Raw genomic sequence first — 24,101 nt, 5'->3', positions numbered from 1 at the left:
GAGAGAGATCTAAAATTGAAAACTGTAATAATTTTCTTTAACCCCCCCCCCCAAATCCTGTGGAAATTTTAGAAGTTAATATTAAATTATTGAGTTTAAGAGTCATAAATGCAGGGATTGGAAATTTGTTTCATTAATTACACTACGTATTTCAACAAATGTTTTGGGAATTAATATTCCAGAAGTGGTTGAAATCCAACACCATATAATTTTTTTTCTTAATTTTTGTGGGCTAGTTGCCCTGTGTAGTATACCGAGTTCACTAGTTATCACTTGTTTGGGGGTGTCTGGGTATGAAATCAGAGAACAGAAGAATTCTTAAGAATTTCTCTAATAAGGCCTCTTCAATAAGTTATACTTAGCTAATCTCAGGCAGAGGGAGCAGTGTTTTCCACCATAAGTTTTTACAACTTTCTTAGACCACATAATATGCAACTCAGCCTGTGAACATAAACATTTGCACAGGCAAAATAAAAACAACGTGTGTTACATGCCAAAGTAATTAAGGCTATGATGTGTCAGTTTTTTGGCCCAATGTAGCCAAGTGGTCAAGTATGAGAGTGCAATGCACACACACTTGAGCGGAACAAAGTTCAAGCTTGTGTGGCTGTTAAATATGGTTAACAATTGTATTCACTGTCAGAATAATTCATTTCAAATGTATTTGAAATGAATACATTTGAAATGGTAGTTTATCATTAGAAACAATCTCATAAAACAAATCCTCCTCCTCCTCTCTCCCTCCCTCCCTCCCTCCAAACTGCACTATGAGAGTATAGTGGTTGTCACCAGTCAGTCATTAGGGGAGGTTTTGGTTTGAGTCTGTCACAGACAGGAGGAATTTCTAAAGACTTCTTCAATCGAGGGAGTAGTTAGCAGATCTCAAGTGAAGAGAATAGATCACCTAGACTGCACAACATACAAATTGGCCCATGAACACATGCTTGTAGAGACATAATACATAAGGGCACAATATGGAAAGTCGGAGGCCAGCCTTCACATTGTGCTTAATTGTTCATTTTGTACCAACCTCTGAGCGAGGCTGGAGGGAGGGATGCTCACTCTCTCACAGTTGCGCAGTTATTTTCTAAGCAGATTGGTTTTGGCAGATTTGTTAAAAGCATATTCTTACACAAGGTACAATTTCACTAGATACGGCAACCTACCTCCTCCTGGTAGGGGCTGAGATGCCATCCCCGCTGCGAGGCCAAATGGTTGTTCCTGTCTTTATTGCCATTTTGAATGAAGATGACTTGTGTTTGACATAGCTGTTTTGAGTTTTATTAACATACTAACCTTTGAAAATGGTTCAGATGCAAATCACTGCTGAGAACTAGTTGTATATGGGTGAAAGCCCAGGAGGCAACTAGGATGAAATAATTTTGATTTCAGGAAAGCTTTTGATACTATTGCACATGGAAGACTGCTGTACAAATTGGAGCGGTATGGCATTAAAGGCAAGTTGGTGCAATGGATAAAGAAATGGTTGAATGGGAGATGGCAGAGAGTGGTAATAAATGGACACTGCTCTACTTGGATTAATGTTATTAGTGGAGTCCCCAGGGTTCGGTGCTGGGCCCATTGTTGTTTTGTGTATTTATCAATGATATCAATGAAGGTATATCAGGCTTAATGTCCACGTTTTCAGATGATACAAAGGTTGGAAGGGTTGTTAATGACATTAAAGACAGTATGCTACTGCAACAGGATCTATAAAATTTAGGCAGATGGGCTAAGTGGCAACTGAAGTTTAACATTGACAAATGCAAAGTACTGCATGTGGGTAGCAGTAACTCAAGAGAAGCATACCAACTGTGTGGTACTACACTCAGAGAATTAAAAAGACCTGGGGGTAATTGCGCAGTCATATATGAAGTTCTCTGTGCAGTGCAGACGGGATGCCAAAGCAGGTCATGGAGTTTTGTCAATGATATATAGGAATTTTGCTAGTAGAGACAAGGAGGTGATTATCCCTTTGTATAAGGCAATGGTCAGGCCACACCTTGAGTGCGTACAGGTCTGGAAGCCTCATTTTAGGAAGTATGTACAGTTGCTAGAATGAGTACAGAGAGGGGCAATAAGATTGGTGAGAGGAACAAAGGGGTGCACTTACGAAGAAAGGCTTAAGTTCTGCAGGTTGCTGCATATAGAGACTAGGCACCTGCGAGGTGATCTGATTGAGGTGTATAAGGTCTTGAATGGTTTGAGTAGGCTCAATGCTGAAGGGATACTTCTGCTTGCTCAGACTAAGAATCTGGGGGGGGGATAGATTCAAATTGAGGAAAGACAGTTGTATAATAGATGTGCGGAAGTTTGCCTTTAGACAGCAGGTAGTTTATTGCTGGAACAGACTTCCATTGGTTGTTGTGGAAGTTGATAGCTTAAATAAATTTAAGGCTAAACTAGACAAACATTTGGAGCAACCGGATGGGCGAAACGGGAAGGTTTTTTTTTTTTTTTTTTTTTTTGTTCTGGCTGATGCTGTATAATCTTGCTTTCTTGCATCATATGTCTCAACTAATGCTACTGTAACTGAGCAGTCAGTGCAGAAGCAGAGTGGTAATGTCTGAGTTGCATGTGATTCCAATATGCATGTGACCACAAAATATCATTAGTTAACGATAATGTTCTTGTTAAATGTTGAGTTGTAAACTTCTCTTATCTATGTGGTCATGCAGAATTATAATAAACAGGCAGTTTTTTTTTTGTTTTTTTTTAACAGACATTTTGTGTTATTGCAATTTTTTTTACTTCACCTAAATTTTGTCAGTCATAGATACAACATACACATCAATTAAAGGGATCCAAAAGAATGTGGTGGTACACTAATCATCTAATGCCTTTTTTAACAAGAATAGCAGGGGGGGGGAGTGTAAGTGCAACTCTAGTTTGACCTAACCAGGAGCAGAATGAAATATGCATGATAGATGTAGCTGAATAGCATACTTGGCGAGGCCCTATGACCCACACTAGTAGAATATTTTACTGTGGAAACTCCATCTTTGTTAACATCCAGTGGAGTATCTCATCAGGAGTGACATAGAATTATTTTATGTTAATATGCACTATAAAAGATTTACTAATAAGTGCTGTTCAAGTGGCTAAATAATATGTTATACAACTGTCTGTCTTTTTTTTTTTTTTTTTTTTTCCGCCTCTTTTTTTTTTAAAGGGGGGGGGGGAGGAAGGAAGGTTGTAAAGTTTAAAGTCTGTTCAGACATAAATATCAGTACCTTATTGATTATCAATGCATTCCTACTACTACTGTATATATAACACTGCACTTAAAATTAATTTTATTAATGTTTTATTAGAGGCAACATATTATTAGAAAATATTACAGCTGTATGAGGTATAATTAGAAAGTGAAAGGACTGACTTTGTACCTTGAAATTGCAACTTTTTATAATATGTTTGTTAACTCATTTAGACCTGATAATACAGAAATCACCCATTTATCTGTAGTCGGCCTGATTTAGCTCCCTGTGATTCCCCCCCCCACTGAGCTTGAAACCCTATTGAAAGGTCACAGATTTTCAATGACTGAAGAAATTATTCAGAACATCACACAGGAACTATTAGCAATTCCAAATGAATCCTATCTGAAATGCTTCCAAAAGTTGCAGAAGAGGTGGAATCTGTGTATACAGCAAAGAGAAGACTACGACTACTTGGGAGAACCATCTGTACAATTGACAAGCCTAATCATTTCCCAAATATTAGTTCAGTTCTGAATTTTTTGGTCATATTTGTACATGAAATAACTTGTTAAGAAAGAATAAAAAATAGTGGCAATTTATGGCCACAAAAAATAATGGTGCAATAACCTAAACTAATGAAAACAATTACATACCAAGTGCTCATTTGATATTATTAGAAATGTTCTTAATAACATGTAGAGTTAATTTTAGCTTTCTGAAGAATGGCTATCCCAATAATTTAAACTGCATAATTCGGTTCACTGATTTAATCCACGAAAATTCTTTTCATCACTAGGTCACCATACATGCACATACATTTATAACATATCTGAACCATTTACTATTTATTTATAAATATTAAAAAATAAAAAAAAACAAATCATGCAAAAATAACAGTTATGAAAAATGAAAAAAAAAAGTATAAAAATATTAGAAAACATACTATTTTCTCTGAATGAAAACAATTTTTTTTAGAAAAAGTCTAGGTATACTACAAGGTTAAAAAAAAATGCTACTTACTTGTGTAGATGAAAGTGAGAAATGTAATATGAGAAGAATAAGAGAGAGACAATACTGAGACTTAAGGCTATCAATAGCCAGCGTTTAATAGTAGGCTGATTGGCATAACAGCATCTATGGAGCGCCTCGTAGCTAAGGGCTTTTCCTTCACGCAAAACAATTTCCACTACCATACCGCAGCACTGGTAGCGCCCGGCAGGTGTCCAGTAAACCCAGTGACCACACTGAAAATGGCCTCGTCTTGGTCGTTTGAATTACTTTTACACCAACAAGTGCCTAATTAGATCGAAAACAAAGGGGGGAAGGGAGGGAGATAGAGTAGACAGCAAGTTTTATTGAAGTCCACGACCGGCTCCCATTATCTACAAACATATCGGCTCTTCTTGCGTCTACATAACCTTCTATCACTCCAATCCATTTTGGCTATCATTTTCTTGATTTCCAAGTCATCATGTTGATAAAAACAGCTGGAAGAAATTAAAAAAAAAAAAAAAAAAAAATGAAAATAATATATCAGAAGAGAATAAAAATTTCACCTTTTGCAATAATAATAATAAAAAACTATTTTAAATTCTTTTTTAAATACTGTATATATTTTCACGTATTGTAAATGACAACAAAACCCGAACATTTAACCTAAATACATGTTTATCACACAACGGCAGTGTTATAAGTAGACCACTTGGTGGCGCCATTCTAATAATTTAACACTTAAAAAAAACCGTTAACTTAGAATAATAATAACTCAGTTAAATTCTTTTATTAGTCGTATTAATTAAAAATGCACATTTTAAGCTATAACCGTATAAAAATAATAATATAACATAATAAATTATTCATACAAATCAATGACAGTAAAAATAATAATTCAACTTTATTAATAATAACAATAGCAAACTATAAATAATATAAAGATGCGTTCACACTAAAAAAAATCGTTAAAATTAATTTCTACAGTTCTTTAAAGGGGCAGACAGATCAAGTTATCACCGTCCCGTTTTGGAGCTAGGGAAGCGACCATCTCCAAGCATTTGTACCATTTAAATGCACTTAAATTATTTTACTTCACAAAAAAAAAAAAAAAATGCCCAGCTATTATAATTTAATTTAATATAAAAAATTTATATATTTTTAAAACAATAAATTCATAGAAACATGTATTTAATTTGGTCATCCTAGTTGCTATATTCCAAGAGGAATAGAGGAACAAATATCAAAGTGAGGAAAAAATAGTTCAAAGTCAGTGAGTTTGATGGTCGCGTAAAAATCTCAGCACTCTTTTGGAAAAAAAAAAGTGTAAAGAATGATGCAACACAAGAAAATGTAAAGTAATGGTGATATTTAAACAAGTCTGTTAATCTGAGGTTCATAAGGAATACATAAACGTATAAATATATGAACTTATACGTCCCGAACTTGCTTGTAACAATGTTACAAGCAAGTGAAGGCGACACTGAAACTTGTAACATTGTTACAAGCAAGCGAAGGAGACACTGAAACTTGTAACATTGTTACAAGCAAGCGAAGGAGACACTGAAATTACGAAGATTTTCGCTTTGAACTCCAGGAAATCTGGCCACCTTAACAACGGGCTCGGTAAACAAGAAGGGGTGGGGAATTATACAGGTAAGAATTTGCTTTTTTTATGGTGACATCAAACACATAAGATTACTGCAATCTACAGTACTTTAGTACATCACGTATGGATTGAGAAGAGAGAAGATCTTAATATTTAAGGGCAACCAAGGCCGAATGGTCGAAACTTAGAGGAAATGTGTTTTGCGTCTATGCTAATTACTTCTCGGTTGAAACAAATCCCTTTTATAAAATGTGATCAAAGAAACAGTAGAATATGAATCCAGTGCTAAAAGAAGAGAAACTATAATTTCTAATGACCAATAGTCAAACTGCCCCACGCGTTCTTTAACAACCATACCAAACCAGAAGTCGGGCCTGCCTGCGGAGGCGGACCTAAAGGTATGGGAAAATCTTTTGAAATCATGAGCTCCCAAGAGCTGATGCGAAATAAAGGTGTTAAGTGTTTTTCACATGTAAGTCGTATTGTTGGTTTCAGGGCACATCAACATCTTAAGACATACCATACCAGTTTATTATGGCAGTTATGTCTATCCAAGAGTTGATATGAACGCTGTGCAGGCTGAAAATTCTTACTCCATTTGCCCAAGATTGGCTATAGCCCTGATTGAAAAAGATCTTTAAAAGAATTCCTACAATCCACAATGGAATTCGAAACCAGACCTCTCCAACCGAGTGACGAATCCACTATACTAAAAAGTAGCTAAAGCAGCAGCTCTTCTACACTTGAACTGCAGACTCCCAGAGAAATGCCGCGTGAAAAAATCTATAAATAATATTCTGATTAGCATAAAAAAAAAAAAAAAAAAGAGAGAGAGAGAGAACTCGCGAGCAGTAACCGATTATCTAACGACTTTAATAACTGCTGGCATTTTTCAAGAATTTCGCGTACTGTTTCTAACTTTTATTCATAAACAGACTCAAATTTAAGAAAATTATCGTAAAAATTCAATAGCTTTTTTTTTTCCCTTAGTATTTTCAGGTTCATTTTGACTTGTTAGACGACAGTATTCTCATACATGTTACTTTATTTATTAAAGGTCCATGTTAAATGTAGTTTAAACGGCGCTATTAAACAATTTTGAAATGGCTCGATCTGAGTAAATTTTTAATGCGTACGTGACTGTTATTTAATAAAAGTCACGTACGCACTTTGAAGGCTTGCGGCACAAGATTATCTTGTGCGATTCTCAGGGCTACCAAGCTTGGCCATCCCTACACTACACTGTCACGGAGTATATGTGGCTAAATATCTGCTGTTCCCACTTATTTTTAAAAATGAATTAGTGTTAAACATTGTGTTAAGTTAGTCTCAGACATGATTGTGTTAGAATAAGTCAGACTTATTTCACAAGTGCACAGCCTATTTACGTACATAGCAATCAGCGAACCATGTTTGCTACTTATTGCATCGATCTCATATTGTTAAGGTCCCTTTGCCAGGAGTTTTTTCGGTATCGTACTGCTCCAATGGAGAAGTACACTGTTTTTTATTTAAAGCGAATGCCATTAGCCATACCACGTTTTTAATTCTGGATGAAAACGAATTACAAATCTCAAAAAGGCCTCTGATAGACAGTAGACAAAGGCTTGAGGGCAGGAAAAAAGAGATAGACACGAGACAATAAAATGCAGCATGAAACAGAAGAGGGCGAACTGTATTAATCTCAGTTTGTCTCTAAAGTGACAGGTCTGCTACCACGGTTTTTCAACTCTTATGGAGTCTCATTGGTGGGTAGGTAGGCATTGTGGTGACTGAACAATCCAGTGACGAGATATAGTCACAAGATTGTAGAACAGATTAAAAATTGAAGCAATTTAGAGCATAAAGCCTCATTCTATGAGAGTAATAATACATTAATGTACAAGTAGGATAACCAATTTATGTGCATAGCGATGAGAAAACTAGGTATACTGCTTAGTGCATCGTGTCTGACATGATCGGTAGGCTGATAGAAGTTCATGATAAGGAAATTCTTTACTCCTGGAATTTCACTTTAGCGTGAAAATATGAGGCAGTTACGTCACAGAGTCCCGTATAGACGAGAAGTCCGTTAAGGAGAGGGATTACTGTATAGATGTAACTGAGTTTATTTTAAAGTACATCAGTATACCGAAATGTTCATAAGTGCTAATTTTTTGTGGAACATTTTGGCAACGTTTGAAGAACCGGTTCAGAAAACTTGATCTAACCACTTATGGTAATTTCATATCTTTGCAACGCAAAATAATAATAATTAAAAAAAAAAAAAAAAAAAAATATATATATATATATATATTGTTTCGTTTTAGCAAATTTTGCGCATCATCAGCTCATCTATCGACTTAGTATAATTCCAATATGGGTGAGATCCGAAAAATCTTCTCCCCCCCCCCCCCGTTTTTTTCAACATAGAAACAATGCTTTACCCGAGAGCTATTGAGGAATTTATCCGTAATACTAACAAAGGATGAGCAATTGAATATCATTTCAAAATAAAATTCTTCTCCAATATTACAGAAGTATATCTATGGTTATTTCTGACGTCACACAATAAATGATCTATAAACTTCAAAAGGAATTAAGGAATCAACGATTCCAGTGATAAATTCCTTTCTATTATCGTTATTATTATTATTAATTACAATATTATAAATAAATTTCAGCCATGAACGAGAAATCGATCGATTCCTGCCCCCACCCCCGAACCAAATGGGACCATCAGTGTTACAGTTCAAAGTAGCTTTGCGTGATCTGAGCTGTCTTTCGTTATTTTTCAGTTTTGCCATTACCAAGCAAGTTACAGGACACTCATCTTTGATTTTATTATTCAGATCAAATTACTGAGTACATCATAGCGTCATTTCTGTTGCATATCTATGGCCTCAATCAAGTACGTATTTGGCCATATTCTCAAGATTCCAATCACTACTAACTTCGGAAGGCTTCAGAATGAAGAAAGCAAGTTTCATCTTCGTGTTATAAAAATTTTTAAGAATTTCTAAACAGCGGTAACACAGACATACCAAATTAAATATAGAAACTTCGCATTTTTTTTATATTTGATCCAGCAATCAGTAACCCTGCAGCCTATCTTCTGCACGATTTATGATTTTTGAATCATAAAAGAATCACACTCCTTCCACATCATAAAACTGTCTGGTACCACCTTTATAAAAGAAACATTTCAGAAATAAGAAACTATGCTTAGAAGTGTTTCTTGTCATATACACAAGGTCCCGGTTATATACGATAAACGTAAAATCCCTAAGGTTTAATTAAAAGAGATAGCGCCATCTATGATAATATTCGACATCGCATTTCTCTGCCAATTCTCCAAAATGTTAAAAAAAAAAAAAAAAAAAAAAGTACATTTACGTTTAACACATTGCCACACAGGTTTCCCGGAGAAAAATCAAGAGAAGGTGATAACGCAACAAAATACTTAGGTGTGACATTAAACAAACAGCATTCAGGGCCTAATTGACACTAATTTAAACATCGCAGTGGAGACCATTTACTTTTAAGAGCCAACAAACACTGCAATCATAAACAAAAATTACTTTCTTGTAACAACGGAATCTTCTCCAAGAAAAATCATCGAACAATTGCAGTACATGCTGAAGGAAAATTATGTTCAAAATTATAATTTCGTTTCGTTCTGATCTACAGTGAATCATATTTTTAATAAGTAACGACATTTTATTAAAATATACGAGATACAGCGTACAATGGGACATATTAGGAGCGCCTATTATTTTTCTGAATTACTCTGAAGCTTTATTCATTTGGTAGCCACTAGAACACGATATTAGCCTTTTTATCTCCTACACTCGACGATGTATACTTCTCTGTAAGGCTGGCTTATTAAGTTTGAACACGCGAAGATAAAAATTATTTTACTGTTTCTGGATTTTCTCCTCCTCTTTCGTGTGGCTGCATCGTGGGACTGGCTATTCATCTTGCTTAAGTAGGAGTTCTGACTTTGGCCAGCATATAAACTGTTTTTTTTCTTTCTGTATCAGGAAAAAAAAAAAAAAAAGAACTAGGGCGGATTCGTACACCTGAAGAGAGATTTTAACAGTAAACACTGGAAAAGTTCCAAACACACAAAAGGACTGACAGCAGATTAATTATAGTGTAATACACCCAGACAATAGCGCTCCACAAGGCTCTGTTTGAGTACACGTTTTAAGCTTTTAATCGTCTCTAAATATTTAAAGATCAAACAGAATAGATCTAAAGAAAAGATATTTTTTTTAAATCATCATAATATGAATTAACACAAAGGGAGATAAATAACTCCTTTCTTCTCCACTTTTTTTTTTTTTTTTTTTGAAAGAATTGAACACTAAGAGAATCAAACTAATCCTGCATAGAAACTCCTTGAATTGAATTCTGCCGGAATCATGTAATTTCCATTGGTTTTGGTGTAGAGTTAAAACTACTTCGCTTGTTGAAAGTTATTTCACTTTTAAAGCACAAATAAAAAAATAAAAAATAAAAAGTGCAGCCATTATCAACCCACTGCAGGATGGAAGCCTCCTCAACAATTCATGCTGAGGGGAATGGACCATAATCTGCCACGCTGGTCCAGTGCGGGTTGGCAGATCGACCGTATTCAGCAGTCAGGGGCTTGAACCCTGATGCTTTGAAGAAAACAGTGGTTTAATCGGTTTAAAAACGGACAGGAAACACCAGAAGATGAACTTCGCAGAAACGGTGAAAATGTCACGAAAGAAGGAACTCGTGAAATTATAGGCGAATGACTGTTGTTGAGAAGATTGTTCATAAAGTTGGACTGTCTGTAGGCTCAGTACATACAATCCTGAAGCAAGATTTAGGGATGCGTCGCGTATGTGCAAAGTTTGTTCCACTCCTGCTGTTGGACGATCAAATAGACTGCAGGAAAGCCATCGCAAGTGATTTTTTCGAACAATCTACGCAGGATCTGAACTTACTAAGAAAAATGATCACTGGGGATCAGAGTGGTGTTCGCTTACAACCCTGGACCAAGGTGGAATCGTCCGAATGGCACACAAATGTCCCCACAGCCTAAGAAGTCTTGTGCAACAAAATCCAACGTCAAAGATATGCTGATCGTTTTTGTCAGTGATCAGAGAAGCGGAGAGTGGGGACACCTACTCTATTGTCCCCATACTTCTGACTTTTCCCCCAGTCTTCAGTCTCCCTCCCCTACTCTGTCTATACACCAGCCATGTCCCACACAATGTCAAAAATTAAAATATGTCCAAATTCAAACCGCGCACGCAAAACTCTTTCGGCTTAATCCTTTTTCAGCGATTATTTCCCCACATTTTTTTTTTTTTTTTTTTTTTTTTTTTAAGACCCTAGCCACTGAAATCTCAGGAAACTAGGTGGCAGGGCCTGCCAGAGTAAAATATCAACTACTGGGTACCTGGTCTGTCTCCACGAGGCTAAGTGTGGACGCTGGACCCCAGCGGGGGTGTAGCGGCTAAATGACCAGAACAATGATACACAACACTACACTTTCAAAATACATACACTTTTAAATCTCTGGCCCTTACAGTGAACTGTTACACCCACAATAAAAGCAACGCGGAGTTGGGAGGGGGAACCCCGGTTCAACCGTCACGATCCTTGACGGTTGCAAATCCTGATTACATGATAGGATTCTGCTAATTCTAATTATATGATAGAATTATGCCACAAGGCGTGGCTACTCTTTGACTGAAGACTGTTTCCACCTCCTTTCTCTCTTCTTTTATCTTCTAAATTTCTCCTAACATCTCTTTACTATGGCGGGTCCCTTGATCTGACGCCCCGCTGTACTATTCTTTCCTACCTTATCTATTCAGAACTACTTCCACTATATCCCATTTCCTTTTCCTTTATTCTGTCTATCCTGGAACTCTGTTCTTGTATAGACAAGCAAGATGGTAGTAGATCCTGGCCGCCTCCACGTGGTGGGGATGGGGGTGGGACGTGGTGACCAGGTGTTACCGCTTCCCACCTGCTAAAAGCCAGGTACCGGCCGACAACACTACATATCATAATACATACACATCCAAACACTACTACATACAAATGGCCGGCTTTCGCGTAAGCTTCAACACAAGAAGTATAATAGCGACTAATGAGGTCTGCCACAACAACACATGAATATCCTTGTTTCCTAAACTGATGTCATCCACTACATTTCAATACAGTGGATGACATCAAAGAAACGTCAAAGCGGCCCTAAGTGCGCTTAAAAAAAAAAAAAAAAAAAAAAAAACACGATTTTAATGACTGTTTAAAAGCTTGGGAAAACAGATGGTGTCTGTGTGCGCACAGAAGGAAGGTATTTTGAAGATGATTAGGTTAGTAAGTCTAACTGTTCACTTAATAAACATTTATAGTAAAATTCCGGGAACTTTTGGAATGTACCTAGTATATGAAGTGTTATTCAAATATTATGAGAATGTATTTAAAAATAAAGAGTGGGAGTATCCTCTATTTTCTGTACACTTCTCTTGGGAGTATCCTCTATTTTCTGAATCTCCAATACCTCGTTAGAACTATTTCCTCTGATCTTCAATTTCACCTTTGAACAACAATTTTACTGACGCCTTATAGCCTTAGTTGCTTTGGCCCAAAAATATACAACAACGTTGTGCACGACTTCACAAAAAAGTAAATTTATTTATTTACGTAACACCATATTCACATTTATAAAAGTGATGGCATCTGCATTTAGTCAAATATTTTCACAACGGTTTAGCGATTTTCTTTTTTTTAATTCGACTTTAATTGATACGGGCCCGAGAATCACAGACTTCAGTTAATCTGCTCCCGGATAACCGATAGTTTAATTGCAGTTCAAACAAATGTAACATGGAAGACCCTCTTTAAAACAGACACGTCTACCTCGCTTATTTTTACATTTAAGACTATTTTACGTCACGATCTTTTCTTGTATCTGGGCCGAAATTTTGTCATTTGTTGTTAAAATTGGACTAAAGATTACCGTTTTGTTTTACGATATCTAAATTTAAATTTTGTCTATAATCAACTGGTCTTTTCTCAATGGGAAAATTGTTCCTCGTCCTCGGTTTGACCTAAAAAGGACATCGGTGCACATCTGAAACGTACGTAAACACCTACACAGATTCTATGTGATGTTCGTTCTTATGTATGCATATATAGTTGTGTAGAACGGATTCACTTTTGTTTCAAAAGTACGCCGATTACGATTTTAGACTAAACCCTAAAATCAAGGACCAGAACAACTTTCCCAGTGATATTAAAAAAAAACATGCTTAGGCGAAATTTAAATTTATAAATCGTAAAATCTTAATATTATTAGTCAAATTTTAACATCAAATTCAAATAGCTCGGCCCAATATGACAAAAAAAAAAAAAAAAAAAAGGTACAGATAACAAATAACCTAAACCTAAAAAAAAAAGCGAGACAGGCCATGATGCTTGCAACGGCGTACATATGCAGCGTATATGTACGCTAAATACAAAAAAAAAAAAAAAACACAAACACACACATATACTGTGTATATATATATATATGTATATATATATATATATCCTCATACGAAACATCTAGTAAGAAATGTGATGTGAAATACTAAAATTAAAGCGATAGCAGGCGGGGGCCACGGTAGCCTTGTGGCAACGTTGCCGGCTTGCTGAATAGCCGATCGAGGTTCGATTCCAGCTGTTACCCTTATGGGAATTTTCCCAGGGGCATTCAGCATTGAATTTGGCGGTCTCAAACTGTGGTCGTGAGGTTTTTCACTGGGATTGACTCCGGTTTTCCCCTCAGAACAGACAAACCGCCCTTCGCGACGAGGGGTACAAGAAATTTGATAGAGTTAGGGACGCGCGTAGACTAAACTTCGCAGCGTTTTCGCTGCGGACTTTACTCTTGAGGGAAGGGGGTTAGTGGGGCATCTGCGCCTCCACCATCATAAGGTGGAGGTTGCGCGCAGTCTATTTAACAGACATTTCTGCTGCAGCTAAAAATCCATCGATTAAAATGCAAATAATTATGCTGTTCAGCAAAAATCAATTGCTGGTGTTTAGACAGCGTAGATATGGCGCAGATGTGAGAAATCACAGGTGGCGCCTGACCCTAACACTATGCTGGTGTTTATTACAAAAAAAAAAGTAGTTAATGTGCAGGAGCATTTCATTTCAGGCGCGTTAACAAACGTTAATAATTTAGGATTTACAGCAAAAAGCAATATTTATGCGCATGTCGCAAGCATAGTATCTTCAGCTACAGTATACGGATAGCCCATGTGATATGCTGTATATTCCAAAAAAATAAAATAATTATTGCTGGAATTGTGTTGGTGTGATTTTAATGAAACATGGAAGGGTCGACAAATCTTTCTTACAGAGCGAAATATAAAATTTTCTTAAATTCCATTTATATGCAAATTTACATGCAAACGAACGGACAAAGAAATAATAATTGTAGCATTTCTATTAATTTAATAATAAATAATAATTAGCATTTCTATTCTAATTTTAATTACGTCATACTATTCTACAAATGGATTTCGCTAACCTCTTCCAAGCCAAGGATATTTTCACATAAAACATCTTTCGTGTCCGCGTACAGGCGCTTTAATTTTCTTAAGAGCAAATAATTAGGAAAAATAACTTGGGCACAAATTGCACAAACACGGAGACACCGCGACTGTCCAGCAGACATAAAAAGCATAATATGTGTATGTATTCAAGACCGTGCAACTGAAGACTTGGGGCACGAGTAAATGATTTTTTTTTTTTTTTTTTTTTGGGAGGGCGCTCCTACCGTTTAGTATATGTCAGAACCATCACTGTGGGAGAGGGTAACAAAACAAGCAGTTAATTCCCTTTCCTTTACTGCAACGGGCCCTGGGTGTTTCTTGTTCAATTCATTCCTCTTGTCCATGAAAGACATTTATGTCGAGTCCTGGACATAAATGTCTTTCATGCTGGAAGGCACAGAATCTCATTTAGTAAAATCTGGTTTATTCCAGATTATCTGCTTGGACTGGTTTGTCAATTCCGCTCTTTATGGAGGAACGTGTCTCCTCCCCCACCCTATAAAGTTGTGGGAATGCTGCAAATATTACTAAATCTATATCTGCATTAGATTTTTAAATTGTCTGGGAGAGGAAAACTTGTCATCACGCTGGGACGAGGAAAATATTTACTCCAGGGATTGATAATCCCCTCCTCCTCTTTCACTTAGTCAATTGTGTTGCCCCGGATTCGACACTACCGACAGACTAAAATCTATTAAATTGTACCTAACCACCGGTAACGAGAACAAGTCGAACTACGACAATTTGGAGTTACGTATGCCACTCCCCCCTCCCACCACTGCAGACTCGGTATCCGTTTCAGGTTCGACGGCCATATTTCTCCATTTCACAATTTATGGTGACACGTGTTACCCCTTTCCCAATAAAGATAGTTGTGGGTATGCATCAAATACTGATAAATTCCACATATGGCTAAATCTAAATTAACAGCAATAAGGGTTTCTATAGGATAACAAAAGTATTTCAACAGTATCAGAGAAGCTGCAATATAAACATATAGACTTCAGTTGGATGCCAAACCATTTTTATTTGATCAGCCTAAACGCTGATCGAATAATGTTTTACTATTTCTGGCTCGGCAATTTTGAACCTAAAAAGCTTCACACTTGGATTAAATAATTTGATAAAGGCTATAGAAAGTACAAAGGGTACTAGGAAAGTTTTGCAATACAGCTTTGTTTATTTAATTTTTTCAAAGTAATTTCCTTTACATTCAATACACCTCTCCATCCTCCGAAACCAATCTTTAAACCAGTTCTGCCAAGTTTCACTAGGGAGTAAAGCACACTCGTTGTCCCAAGCCCGTAGAAGGTCCTCATCACTGGAAAACCGCCTCCCTTTTAGCTTCATTTTCACATGCGGGAACAGTGCAAAGTCGCAGGGAGCAAGGTCTGCTCTGTAGGGAGGGTGCTCGAGAAGTTTCAGTCCTGTCGTGGTCAAATATTCGGTGCAGGCTTTGGCGCGGTGACCTGCAGCATTATCGTGATGGAAGTACCAGGTGTCCATTCTTGACTTTGGCCCCAGGTTCTTCATAGATCCAATGACTTTAGGCAGGCATTGTTCAGTATACCACTTAGCTGTGACTGTCTTCTGCGTGTCCAAAACGACACGTTCCACAATTCCACTCGATTTGAAAAATACAGCTATCATTTTCTTCTTTACAGATCGGGATTTTCTGACAATTACGGGTGTGTCGTCATCATCAAAGACCCAAACTTTGTTTTGAGCCTTGGTCGGCAGATCGTAATAGTACAGCCAAGTCTCGTCACCTGTCACGATGTTGTTCACATACCGAGATTGTCCCTTATCAAACTTTTTTAACATCTCCCGGCACCAAGTCACACGTCGTGTCATCTGCTCTTCAGTCAGTTGATGCGGCACCCAGAGAGAACAAAGTTTCTTCACGTGCAAATGATCTTGCAGAATCGAACGAATTGCTGGTGCATTTAGGCCCAAAGTATCCTCTATCTGTTGGTAGGTCACTCGCCTGTTTTCGTCAAGCATTTTCCTCACAGCAGTAACGTTTTCCTCCGTAACTGACGTTCGTGGCCTTCCCGGCCTCTCAGAATCCTCCAGAGTGAAATTTCCCCTTTGGAATTCTCTATACCACCTGAATATCGTTGTACGATGTGGACAATCATCATCTAGTGCAAGAGTCATTTCTTCTAAGCACTGGTCTATGGTTAAACCACGCACGCAATTATACCGCAAAACTGTCCTTATCTCATTTCGTGACCACGATGCCATCGCAAGCACTTTACACTCTCACTACTAATGAATAACTGAGCCCATCGACTTGGCGCGGCGGCTACTATGCACGTATGAACATGTCTCAACATGCAGCAACAAGCAGCTTCCTGTGATTTATTGTTGCGTCATATTGCAAAACTTTCCTAGTACCCTTTGTATTTATTCAACATGAAAGCTAATCTAAGTTTGCACTAATTTAAAGAAACGCCACAGTTCAAAACATGTCACACATTTCTTTTGATTTAATCTCAACCACGAGGGCCTTCTTGTACTACGAAGAAGGGCTGCTCCCAAAATAAGTCTTTTATTCTTTCAGAAATTCTTACCTCAGTAGATAGAGCCCTATGTAACAATTCGTGGTTGACTTGAATCAAGTAGGTAATGAAAGTTAGCTATTGACTAAAACTTTTATTAAGAATATGATTTCAATGTGCTTTAAAGGACCTCAAGTGTTGAATCCTAAGACGATAGGGTTCAAGTGATGAATCCTCTCGTTGCGGCAAGAAAATGTGATCTCTTTCTGTAAGTGTTTTTCTTCTACTGGACTGACTGTTGTCATGGAGGGAGACCCTATTACTTTTGACTGCATTGCACATGTCTGCCAGAAATCAATATTAAAAATGATTTGCCTTTCTTTGTAATTACCATCCATGAATTTCTTCCTAAATTAAACTTGTTTCAGATTCTCAGACGGACTGAAAAAAAATAAGACATAAAATTGCATATTCTTGTTCTCATAACTTAATTTCAGAAGTCCAAGATCAGGAGTAACAATAAATTGTCATTTAAATTCTATTTGAAATTTCTTTTAAATGAGTTTCCATTTGGCATCTGTTTTTAATCATAACCTAAACGTTGATCGATTTCATCTCGTACGTCATTTCGAAATTAATTATGGTCCCATCCCTAGTAGTGTCTTCTAACGCAAAGCAAATGCAGGAATAATCTGAGTCCCATTACAATGCCAACTAATGGACGATCAACATTAACTGCACATTACATATCCAGTCCGAAAAATTTTACTCCTAATTAAAAATACAGTTGAAATTTTAACTTCTGACAAGAAGCACAAACAGATAGAGGAAGCATAATTATATAAGATTAATTTGAAATTATAAATGAGATGTTTGCTATCTTTTTCATATTAATAACTTTGGCAGCATTGGAGATGAAAATAAAACACGCAATCAGTTGGTTGTTTGGTATACGCAAGAGATATTCGTGATCTCCTCTAAGAAAATAACTGCTACCTAATTACACTCACAACTCCACTATTTATGAGAAAATTTATTACCTCAGGTATATCGGCTAACTTTATTTTCTTTAATTCATCACTTGACGGGTATAATTTTCCCACGATGCACTGGAATTATTTATTAACCTAATTCGGTCTATCCACAACTGTCTAATAATTAACTTTGTAACAGTTTTACTGTATGCAAACATTGCATTTAATTATTATCTACTTCTATGATGGTAAATGGACGTTAAAATATGATAATAAATAATTGAAACGTAATAAAAGCATGCACGACGGTATCTATACATGCTTAAGTTAATTAATTACAAGCTTTTCGTAATTACTTTATTTTTTCGAACAAGAGAAATCTTGTTCAATTATTCCCCAGTTTATAAGAATTATTAAACTACTTCCAAACTCATAATTTCAAGCTTAAAAGGAAAGGGAAAAATCTAAACATACACGAATATTTATTGCTATGACAACAAGCACTTTATATTTCTTTATATAGGTGTACGATAAAATATAAATTATATGAAATTTAATCAAAAAAAGTGATTGGTTGAGAAGGTGATCCATATCTATAATAATTTTCGTGTAACACTAGAACATTTGAGTCATGACGAGAGGAACCTCACCACTGTATCTCATATGGCGCTCATTAGCTGAAGTTTAGGATCAGTGCACCATGTGTCAGCTGCAAGATAAATTGGATTACCATTCGTTTTCTTATGATCCTATCAACGAATTTTCATAACTAACGAAGTTTATACTTTGAGCGAATTTTTCTTTTTCATTTATTCGTATCCAAGTAAAACATTAACTTTAAGGCATTCCGATACCTCACCTTACAGCACATAATTCTTTATTCTTTTCTTTGTGAAGCCAAACCTTGCATTACAGCCATCTGCCAACCGAACCATAGCTTTCGACTGGCCTCAACCAAGTAAGTCTCCTTTTATGCGTCAAACCTCCTCTGCTCCATAGCGTGAGTATTTGAAATTCGAAAAAGCGCAAGGACAGAGTAAGGGAACGAGAGGTGGGACAGACTATAAAATGACTGATCGGAGCCTTTCAAGCTTTTCCGCAAAGTAAATGACATCCGGAAATTCGACCTCCATTTCTCTCCGCTATTCTAGTAGAAATCGTCGACCACGGCAAACAGAGGACCCAGTTGAGAGAGAGTTCATCGTGGAATAATATTTTTAAATGCGTATGCGTGCAATGAAGCGGACTACATTGACCAGTTCTTAGAGAGAAAAACCATTTCTGTAATAACGTCGACAGGAATGACTGCAGCACGCAAAAAAAAAAGGGGTGGGGAGAGGGAGGGGGTCGTGGGCGCAAAAGTCATTTCATAACTTTCGTCATTCATTCTCCCTTCTACCCAGCTCTTAGCAATAACTTTCATCATTCATTCTCTCTTCAATGCAACTATTACCCACAAGTGGAACATCATTCTAAGGAATTCTGAAATACAAATATTACTTTTACATCAACTGTTGCTTTTTTCGGGTTGTCATGCAATAGATGATAAAAGGAATAGAACTCGAACGAAATTAGGTTCCTAAGTAGAAACTGAAGCAAATGATAATCAGCAGAAACTCTGCTGTCAGTTGCTAACCATAGCTAGCAACACTGTATTGCTCTTTACGTTGCAAGAGTTGGTATCTGGACGGCTTTTGTGACATCCGAAATAATAATTACTCACGGGACATTTGTCAGATGACAAATGTTCGACTGTTATCACGTCTGCATTGCCCTCTTTTGGGGAGAAGGGACTTGACAGAAAAAAAAAAAAAAAAAATACTGATGAGAGGTCAGTCTCGACCTTGGAACATTAAGACATCACGAAAAATACCAGGACAAAGAGAAAAACATAACCAAACTTAAACTGAACTGATCAAAAACAAAAATATACATGAACAAAAGAAACGACATCTTCAAGATGGCAGTAGTGGAAAAGAAAAATAAGCATTTCCTTAGGACGAGTTGTTAACAAACAGCTAATTTTAGGTGAAAGTAAAAAAAAAAAAAAAAAAAACAGCAGCTTATAAAGCAGTCTCTGAGCCTTTTAAAAGCAATCCTGTATTTAGTTTTTTTTTTTTTTTTTTTTTTTTTTTAGTTATTTGGCGCATCGGCTTCTGTGGCCATAATGTAATGCACCTTCCAAGGTTTTTGCACTACTCTGATCCAAGCCCGAGGCGGGATTCGAACCGCCACCTTTGGGCTGCCTGTATTCAGTCAACCAGGTAAAACATTTCAAATTACAGATAGCTGTTTTGCTAATTGCAATTCAGCTGAATGATTCACAGCAATAAATGCAAAATGTTTACCAGCCTTTTAATGTTACCTAAAATGCCTCTTTGGACTTTCCGTTAGTAATTAAAAGGAAATTCATTCTATTCACCCTTATACAAAGATAATCGTTATAATTACCAGAACTCTACTCATCCATTTACATGAATGCGTCTTGCAATGTAGATTTATTGGATAAAGCATATATCTGGTCCTCAACCCCCCCATCTCCAACTTCCTAGTGTGGAAAATCATTAATCCTTTCTTGGTTTTTGTTGTATAACCACAGCAAAAGAGCCTTTCAGACACTTCAACTGGTCGCTGACAATACGAAAAGGGGGGGGGGGTCTGTTTGCACGAGCTGTCAAGTAAACAAAGCAGTGTGGTTCATCGTGATAGAGTACACAACCGCCATCATCATCAGTCATCATTTTAGCGAAATTAAGATGACTGCCGTGGGCAAATTTATGAAAGTAGCTCCGGCGAAAGCGGGACAAGTTGCTCATTAGTCAGTTTAGAACGACCCGTGGAGGGCAAATGAATTCTAGAACACAAAATCTGAAGACATCATCAAGTATCCTGAAACTAACACATTTAACAAAATGTCGCAAGAGGTGACACCCACCGCAGTTTATTTCGAGCGTTACTGTACGAAATCACATTGAGTTACCTATCGGACCTCAGCAACAGAATCTACGCACTTCAGCTGGTTAGGCATAAAACTTCAGTGCAACCATTGATACACTTTTGTCACCATATGGCGCAGAGAGAAACTTCATGCTTTGAATAAGCAGAATGCATATACATTTTCTGGCCACTTTATTAAGAACGCTTATCTAATAACGAGATAATAGATTCTCCTTTATGCTGAAATGTGCGTTCTTCGTGGAAACGCACATTTCAGCCCATGTCCACGCGTGTGTAATCTGGTTCTTCCTTCCCTTCAAATAAAAGTGGGTTAGGATTAGGATTGAAGACATCGGCGAACAGCACCGTGGTCAATTCTTCCTAGATTCAGTCAACATGCTGTTGACACCAATTCAAACGGACTCTTTTGTGTATAGGCTCAAGGAAACGTAGACAGCTGGTATGTTCGTGATATATTTGTGCTCAATTCATGCATCCCTCATGAAATTTTTATTCCTCTGTAGCAAGTCACTTGTTCAGAAGTCTCCATGACTGCTCGTTGCTAGAGCCACATAATGAACATCTGGCGTGGAGGTGACATAACGATGGCGTCACACAGGTCTTCAACAGGCGACAAAGTCACCATGTTTTGGAACTGTCCTGCTCTCAATATTACGTTTGATATTGAACTAACTGGCTACTTCGACTTTACTTTGTCCTGGCGCCATACCTCCACCCGCCTGCTGTTCTCCATCTGAATCATCCAAACAGTGTCTTCGTGACATTTTCATAACGACGGCTATCTTGGAATCAATGGTTCAAAAACGCTAAATACAGACACGTTTCGAAAACAAGCTTTTCTTTCATCTGGTTACTCGGATTTGCATGTTGTAACAGAATGTGCGCGACTTTGCCTATGTGATTAGACAGAGATAGTTTTGTTTCATAAATGACAAATATTTTGTTCTATTTTCATTTGTATTTAAAAAGGAATCTTCGCTTTTCTCTTTGTGCATTAGATTTTGAACACAAGTGTAATTGGTCAGGTAAGAAGGCTTTGCACCTGTGGGTCTGAAAGAGAGAGAGAGAGAGAGTCCGGACGACGCTCTCTCACTCTCTCACTTATACTGTATATAGAAGTTAATTTTAATTATCGAGGATTTAGTGTCATACAACGTTAAATACAAAACCATTTTGTAGTAAACCAAGCAAAAGTCATTTGACATTTTCTTGATTTACCGGAAATGTGCTTATAGCCCAAGCTAACTTGTAAAATACTAGAAATACGGCTGTGTGACATGATATGCATTGTTATTTGTATAAAGTAAAACTATTACAAAACAAAAATTCAATTTTGTAGTTGACGTTGCTGACACTAAACCCTAGTTATCTGAACAGAACGCACTGTTTATTTGAATTCACATATACTTTTTTTAGAAATCGAACCTCCGCATCTTGTAGGATTTCCATACACCTGAATTACAACTTGAATTTGAACTGACCCTAAAGTATTTAGTGCAATTTTTGGTTATTGCTAGCGAAGTTTCTTCTAGTTCCCACAGATTTTCAATGGGAGTTCAGATCTGGAGACTAACATTTGGGAGGATGGGACCATGAAAGGTGACTGAACTCACTGTTTCGAGGAACACGATGGTGATCCTCAGTGAATCATTAATTGGAGGAATAAGTTATCTCAATAGTTAGTTGAAACTGACAGACTGGGGAAATTTGAAGATCAAATGGATTGTTACTTAACTCCGGGACGCCACCTAAACACATCACACGAACAGTGTTATTTAAGAGAAAAAGGCAGCAAGGCACAAATAATGGGATATATGTTCACACCAAAATACTAATAGATCAACTAACATAAAAGGTGAATTTATAATTTTATATGGATGACAGAAAAATAAACGTAACACAATTATGAAAATTAACCATTGTGGTTGCTATTATACACTTACTACAACTTCAAGAACGAAGCAACCATACAGAAATCCGATACTGTTTCTTTCATTTATTTTTTTCCTTTGCTTCAAGTATCTCCGAGACTTCTAGGAAACAAATAAGCGGCTTGATTTCTTTTACTCTAACCTCTTCAGTATTACCGCGTTACAAAGCGGTACTTAGTGGGCTGGAAAGGCAAGTTCCGTGAGTGTATGCATATGAGAGCAAGCATGCTCCAGGCTGCTCATCAGCCCTCAGTAGTAACGACCATGTCGTGTCCAATGGCCCATATAATGGTAGGAGGAAAAAAAGAGGGCAAGACCTGCCAACAAAAAGAAATAGGCTCGTTTGACTACTGTCTTAAATGAACAGGAAAGGCTTATTTTTGCTGTTTTCTGATGCTGACGATATAATATCTTTGTCATTTAATCCGATTAAATTAATCCTAGGCACATGAAGAAAAAGGTGTTGGGGATGGGGGACCAAAACTGGAAGCCAAAATTACAAAATTCACACATTGTACGAGTTGAGCATTTAAATACAGCAGTGATTCGTGAGGCTGGCTCTCTTTCTCTCTGCTGGTTGAATTAAAAATGAATTTTAGGGATCCCAAACACGAAAGGCCAGTGAATGGGTTGGGGATTGGGCTTGGAATTCTGAGTAAATACATACAGATGAAGGTTGTTCTGGAAAACAACCGAAGAAAACTTAAGTTGGTGACTTTGGAGTTGGACAGTGAATGGAAGTTAGCTACTTCACATACGTGTTGCAACCGTTTAAAAGGAGGGGAAGAGGATGAGACAGACTGCTGATTCAGAAGAACGGTGACCACGGAAATATCTGTAGAAAAGATTCTCCTAATTTCCCTTCTGAAGACTTACAAATAAACTGAAGTACAATAGCCTTCAACATGTGCTGAGAGGTAATAGTTTATTCCAGCCATTCACATGACAAAAAGATGGCCTTACCAGTTTAATGTATAATAAACATACACACTGAACAGCACGTAGATTGAACAGAATGGACTCAGATCTGTCCGGAACATTAATTTTCCTGATAGCAGAAAGAGTGAGACACCCAAAATAAACTACAGTACTGGAACTATCAACAACAAACCAACAAGAAAATCGCTTGGTGTTATTATCTAAAGCCAATACTGGAGATTTATTTAATGGTAACTGGCGTGGCTAATAAGGAAATACTTTATTTCTTCTTCTTTTTTTTTTTTTTTTTTTAATTTGGCTGAACAAATATTTATCAAATACCGTCTATAACATTTGTCCAAACTGCCTCTCATTTCGCTTTTAAAATCATCACAATTTCTGAATCTCTGCCAAGATCGTAAATATTACTATTTCCATAAAACA

The 24,101-nt window shown here is 37.0% G+C and overlaps 1 protein-coding gene across 3 annotated transcripts in view; it reads right to left on the bottom strand.

Moving 5' to 3' along the window:
• The window catches only part of LOC150083569 (bifunctional heparan sulfate N-deacetylase/N-sulfotransferase-like), a 461,935-nt gene that overhangs the window by 56,605 nt on the left and 381,229 nt on the right, over positions 1–24,101 (bottom strand). For all 3 annotated transcript variants that reach the window (XM_090377367.1, XM_090377366.1, XM_090377368.1), the window contains exon 4: positions 4,221–4,687. In XM_090377367.1, the coding sequence (XP_090233493.1) occupies positions 4,221–4,393 (173 nt within the window). In that variant the 5' untranslated portion in view covers positions 4,394–4,687. The remainder of the gene's footprint in view (positions 1–4,220; positions 4,688–24,101) is intronic.

The sequence above is a fragment of the Mastigoproctus giganteus genome, chromosome 7 (genome assembly GCF_048544385.1).
Source record: "Mastigoproctus giganteus isolate SK-2022 chromosome 7, ASM4854438v1, whole genome shotgun sequence".
Taxonomy (NCBI): Eukaryota; Metazoa; Arthropoda; class Arachnida; order Uropygi; family Thelyphonidae; genus Mastigoproctus; species Mastigoproctus giganteus.
This window is presented reverse-complemented; position numbering and strand designations above follow the sequence as displayed.